This window comes from Charadrius vociferus, unplaced genomic scaffold (genome assembly GCF_000708025.1).
Source record: "Charadrius vociferus isolate BGI_N301 unplaced genomic scaffold, ASM70802v2 scaffold430, whole genome shotgun sequence".
NCBI classification, from domain to species: domain Eukaryota; kingdom Metazoa; phylum Chordata; class Aves; order Charadriiformes; family Charadriidae; genus Charadrius; species Charadrius vociferus.
Window position 1 is genome coordinate 817805 of NW_009646541.1, and position 6470 is coordinate 824274.

The 6470-nt window shown below is 48.4% G+C and overlaps 1 protein-coding gene across 1 annotated transcript in view; it reads left to right on the forward strand.

The window, feature by feature from the left end:
• The first annotated feature begins 2820 nt into the window (after positions 1-2820).
• MICALL2 (MICAL-like 2) overlaps positions 2821-6470 on the forward strand; it is a 28166-nt gene continuing 24516 nt past the window's right edge. Inside the window, exons 1-2 of the mRNA XM_009886083.1 lie at positions 2821-2829; positions 3226-3279. Of these exons, the coding sequence (XP_009884385.1) occupies positions 2821-2829; positions 3226-3279 (63 nt within the window). The remainder of the gene's footprint in view (positions 2830-3225; positions 3280-6470) is intronic.

Below are 6470 nucleotides of genomic sequence, written 5' to 3' on the forward strand. Positions count from 1 at the left end.
AGGGGATGGGGCCGGAATGGGGGAACAGCTGGAAACAGGTCCCAGCGGGCTGGGGTGGAGGTGGGGGAATGGTGCAGGCAGGCTGCAGCAGGGGAGCTGAGGCTTGGGAGGAGGGGGACATGACATCTCGCCGTGTTGGGATGGCATTCACGTCTGGTCCTCTCAAAGGGTGGCTGCTTGCTCACAGAGGTGACCAGGTCCCACCTCCATACCCTGCAAACATCAGGGATCACAAATCCCCTGCGAACACCAGGCACCTTTTGTGATGGTTTCCCACTGCAAATTATTTCTCTCTGCTGCAAAGATAAAATGTTTTTATGATTTGTGATCAAAACATCATGTTTTTATGACCCAGATGTGGCAGCCTTGGGAGGCAGATGGACGCTTGTCCAACGTGCGCATGATGGACCTTCACTGCCTTGGCTGGGCACCAGTGGGCATCCCTAACCTGACCATACCCCGTTCCTGCCAGGCCCAGCGTGGCTGGGAGCGTGGCCCCACGTGTGCCGATGCCCCAGCGCAGGGATGCGGCTGTTTGACTCGGCTCTGGGCGGGGTGGTACATCCCAGGAACCGTGAGGGGTGTCCTGGAGCACCATGTGAGTTTGGCCATGAGCAGGGCATGACTAAGCCGGGAGGTGCTGACATGCTCCTGACTCAGTGGCAGCTGCCTCCGGGGCATGTCTGATGTGGGGGAACTGGACAAGTCCCAGCACTGAGCTCAAAGGCAAATCTGCCCAACACGCTACATCAACAGTGGAAACGCAGGGAGAGGTATACAGGTAACGGCCAACGAATGGGATTTCATGGCTAAAGGCACTGACGTTTTGCCAGGCATGAGGAAAGAGGAAGGGCAGAGAAAGAGAAGCCTCCCTTTGCAAGGAGCAGCATGCAAAAAGCCTCGCATAAAAAAGGGAGAGGAAAGCTCCATCTCCATTACTTATCATCTGTGCGTAAATGTGGGGCATAGAGTCTATTCCCGGGACTGCTCCCCGGGGCCGTGCCATCCTCTTCCTCCAGCCAACCTCATCTGTGACCTCGGTCAGTGACAAACGCAATCCCGGCCCTGCCTGCCCTCAATTAACTTCCTTCTGGCTATGCCACAGTTCAGGATGGTGTGATTCAGGCTTAACTCGAGGAGTTGTTCGCTAAAAGCTAAAAACGGTAAACCTTTTGTTAGCTTTCGGAGCGTCGAAGCCAGCCCCACGCCAGCTGAGACGCCTGCCTTCTGCAGGGGCAGCACTGGCCTAAGGTGGACTGAGTTTAAAATCTCGGCATTGCCTCTCCGTGTATTTAGATAATTTGGCCCTGAAGCAGCAGAATACAGAGTTTGCGTTTTCCCCTCCTTTTAAATTTGAGAGACCTTTATAATAATGTATCTGCCTGTCCTGTGTAGCCGAGCTGGTGGTGTCTTGCCTTTGGCATTACCCTGTTTGCATGAACGGCATCTCCAACACAAGAAGATAGTGGGCAAAAAAAGTCAAGACCCCCAGCAACAATTAAAAAATTCATTAAGCTACAATAGGCCAATCATTGCTGGGTAATTATTAAGCTGTAAGAACTGCTAATTGTCTTATTAGCATTAAAAAATTATGCAAATAATGGAAAACATACCATAAGAGTAATAAAATTACCTCCCTTTCTCTCTCCCTTTTTTTTTTTTTTTTCTAAAGCAATAATGAAATTTAAAATCTAAAGTGATGCTTATGGTTTTTGCTCTCCAGGGTTTATTGGGAACAGCTTTGGAGAGGAGTGAGATCTCTGAGGGCACTCAGCAGAGGGTGAGTAGGCCATCTTGAACCACGTGTACCACGAGTCATCTTGGAGGGCCCCGGCACCAGGCTGTCCCCCTGTTCTGTGCCCACCACAGCTGCCCAGGCAGCAACGCAGGGACACGCAGGTGCTGATGGCTTTGGAGGACCACTTAGTGGTCACACTGCTAGGCCAGGACTGGAGGGAGAGACAGTATAAAAATCCATCAGACTTCCAATGGGACCCCCTCTTCTCCCCCAAATAAAGCATGTGGTGCTTTCGGTTTGGTCTTGTTTGAAAACAAGGCAATTTGTAGTTTTTCACATCAATTCAGCGCAAAAGTGGAAAGTTCTGGCCTTTAAAGTTACACTATCTCCAGGATTTTATTACTACCAAGTTAGTAACCTGAGGGAAGAGCCGACCTCTCTTCCGGGTGAGGTTCCAGCTGGATTTCGGAGGTCACGTATAGCCAAACGCCGAGCAAGCGCCTTTGTGTTCCTGTGAAATGAGAACAGGACCTCGTTTACCCCCACCACCAGGAAAAGGAGACTTCACTTAGTCATGGCCACAACGAGCTTGGAAGAGGCAAAGTGCTTCTTTGCTTCAGCATAGTTAATATTGTTAATCACTAACAAATATTACTGTTTTTCCAGGCTTTAAACTCTGCTCTGCCGATAAGGCACAGCATTTCAAAGCAGCCAAGCGAGCTCCTGCTCCAAGGTGGGTCTTGCTCCCATGGTGATGCCATGATAGATACAGGTCACCTCACCCAATCTCGTGATCCAAACAGGTTTTGATCTGTAAAATGCACCTTCACTTTCACTTTCTGATAAGAGCAGTGAAGTCTTCAGCTCCCGGAGGACTGGAGGGAGCATTCTGCCATGGCAGTGCAAAGATCGGAGATCACCACCGCCTGTTTCAGCTTCCTCAGAACAGGGAGGGGAGGTCACCTTCTGAAACAAACACCATCCCCTTGGAGAGCTGCTTTTAGCGCCCTGAGACTCTCTGGTGACCCACCAAGCAGCTGTTTATGGCCTCTTTGTTTTTTCCTTCTCACCTGGTGTGTAGGATGCGGCACGTGAGCCGTTTCCCATCCTTGTTGCCTGGAAATAACTTTCTGACATCAACCTCCAGCCTGTCCCACACCGTGGTTTTGGGGGACAGGAAAGCTGGCAGGTCATCTTGCCGGTGGGCAGGAGGGACAAGAAGGGAGAGAGACTGGTTTCTTATTTGACGTGACATTGTGTTATACCTAGGTGACAGGACACACTTTGCTCTGATGCTCACTATTTTTGATCCTTTGAGGTTTTAGGATAATGGATTTACCATTTATGAGCTCCTCAGAGGCATGTGTCGTGCAGAGATTTACCAAGTGCTTCTTTCTGTAACTCCACATTTCACTTTCATCTTCTTTCAGTAGAAATTCATGTTCAGACTTGAATTTCGTAATAACCTTTTTTCTGCTCCTTTGCAGGTCAAACTGGCCAGACTCGGAGGAGAGGCAGGTATCATGCGGAAGCGTTTCTGTGTGAGTAGCTGTGAAATTGTTGGGACTTTCTTTTCCCTGGCCTGGGCCTTTCCCTCTCTGTGGAGTCAGCCTGGCTGCCTTCTGGGAAGAAAGAGAGCTGATGAGGCATGTTACTGATGAGACGCATACTTTTTCCTTCTCGTTTTGAATCCCTCAATTTAATACAAGCCATTGGCACGGGAATGTGCGAGAGCTCTTGGCTACAACACACACTTGCTATTGTTGGGAGTGAACAGCCCTGCACACAGCCTGCAGCGAAATTATGAAGTAGCTCAATTTGATCAGCTGATTTCCCACAATAGTTAAAAGATGTGATTTCAGTCTGTGATGTTGCGCTTTTTTATGAAAAAGAATGCATTACTTGATTCTCAGCTTCGTGAGGCCCCACATTGTCTGATATAAGGAATGGACCCTTTCTCCCTCCCTCAAGTCCTCAAGCTAAAAAACGTTGTTTTTCTTTGGGTTTTAAGGTGGTCCTAGTCATATATTCCAGATTTTTTTTTCTACTAACAGTAAAGTCCAGGCTGCCGCATATGGGAACCAGGATAAATTTAAGAGGTAATGGCAGAGGGTGGTCCCCACTAGTCATAGTCATAGCAACCGTCAGGAAGCACTCAGCATTTCTCTGTTGCAGTTCGGTATCTAGGAAGAGAACTGAAAAGGACTGTGGAAAAGAAAGACAAGGAGACATGTCTGTAAGTAGAGAAAAATAAATCAGTCCATGTCTGTGGACTGCTGCTCTCCAACAAGCTTCCAAACACGCCTCAGGAAGGGATGTAGGGGAGTGGACACTGCGCTCGCAGGATGCGCTGTGCTCCATGAGCAGCAGTGCATCACAGGTGGGAAATTTCACCCAGCAGCACCGGGAAAAGCTCAGTGAGTGCGGGCAAGGTCCACAAAACAGGATGAGGACGTATAACGCTCCTCCAAGGACAAGATGTAGAAGGGAAAAATACAATCCAGAGTAAGGATTTGTAAGCATCATCCCACAAGGAATGTCCTGGGAGACGAGCGGTTGTGGGTAATGGGCAGGCAGCTGCACAGGCAGGTCTGTCGCCTTCCTGCCCCGTTCCTCCCTCCAGTGATTGTTAGTTTACCTGTTGGAGCATTAAAGACTCATCACAGCTATAAACTCCTGCAGAGCTCTCCTTAATCACCAACTAAGAACACTGCACAAGTCGTTGATGCCTGTATTTTGAAAAGCCATTATTGGGCCAGTAGTAACGCTATTACTGCATTAGCTAACTCCTTCAGCGATGTCATTTCAATCACCTTAGCATATAACGTGGACCTGATTCTTCTAGTGTACCAAGGGCTGTGCCTCCAACCTAACCCCCTCTTGGGGTGCACAGCTTGGAGCCAGCGACTAACGGTTTCTTCTTCTGCTGTCTGCAAGCCTGGACGCCTTTCTGATACAACCGTCTCGGTCACACACAGATGACCGGGCTCAGTGCAGGGAGGAACGAGGTGAAATCTAGTGGCCTGTGATATACAGAAAATCCCAGCTGCTCCCCGAGTCCAGCCTGGCTTTCCGCTCCGTGGGTCTGTGTCCCCTGCCACCCAGCCCCAGCTGCCCCTTCCCAAAGCGCGAGGTAATGAGAAGGGACTAACCGCATCGACTCATTAAGCCGGGTTGCTTAGAAGACAGATTGTCATGTTAAACAAATATATTTTTAAAAAACTAAATATCGTTCCCTGGGCCGTGCCCCATCTGGGCCATTAAATCTGAAAGGGGTAACTACAGCTGTGTCAAAGCTGGGCTCAGGAGCCGATTTTCAGTATTTGTACTACTAGCAATTGGCAACAACTCCATTTTCAAACAGCGTTTTCCTCTCGTCGTTTCCCAGTGCTGCACTATGTAGATCACAAGCACGGCGGGGGGTACACACTGCTAAACAAAACAGTCTTCGGGACTTACAAAAAAAAGACCCCGCAATTGCATTTCCTAAACCCATTGCATCCTCTTTATTTCTTGCCAGCCCCTAAGTTACCTGATGTCAGAGGATGGGAAAGGCTGCCCATCGTTAGCCAGATGGCTTTTTGTGAATTATGCAAATTCTATCAATCTAATGAAAAGGTGGTGTGGAAACGAAGTGGGACAGCTCAGCTTTCAGGGCTCCAGCACTGCAAGTTTCCAACTTACAAGAAAGCAAGCATCCTTTCCGAGGGGAGGGGAAAAAACCAACAACTTTGAACATAAACAACAACAAGCATTTCTTTTGATCGGTCCCTTGGTAGTCTGATTAATTTTGAGTGCAGATGTTTATGCTTTCCTTCGCAGCATACACCCCGTACTCGGGAGCAGGCTCACCCTGCCGTATTTCCTCCTTGCCACACCGTTCGTGTTACGGTTGTGCAGCAACATATGCTATGGCCTTATTACAAGGGATTCCTATAAATGGCATAAAGGATTAATAATGTATTTATAACACAACTTTGTTTTAGTATAAAGTGATCTATAAATTTGTAATAAATGTTTTATAATGTTTTTGTAGCCTGTTATAAATGATAAATGGGAGACTATAGATGCCACATCAAATATTCATGCTGCATTGTGTGCATTATTATGCCGTTACTGTTCAGGAAACCATTAATAATAAAGTGAATGGAGATGTAAAAGTTGCTGACATGCCCAGCAAGCCATTTATAATGAAATGTATAATCCTTACCATAAAGTAAATACATTGGCCAGTGATTGTTGATGAAATGGAAACACACTGAATTATTTGTGAGGTATTTATATATTAATGTATATTATCCATATCATGTCATAGAAATGCCATTAATATATTATATTACATGTATTATTAATTATCTTTACCTAATTTATAGGCAGCTCTTAAAGCGTTACCTTGTCTCTTCGGCAGCGGTGTCAGCCGCACGAGACCTGGTGAGTTATTTTACGTGATGTGCGTATGGCAGGGCGGCCGCAGGAATCGGCAACCGCGCTGCCGGCCCTGACCCTGTCCAGCCCCGCCGTGGCCAGCCCCCTCATCCAGCCATCCTGCTCTTCCCCCTCAGCGGGGACAGGGCTGCCGGGGATGGAGGATGGCTGCCGGGGATGGTCAACGGCTGCTGGGGATGGTGGATGGCTGCTGGGGATGGGGATGGGGGATGGCTGCTGGGGATGGTCGATGGCTGCTGGGGATGGGGATGGGGGATGGCTGCTGGGGATGGTCGATGGCTGCTGG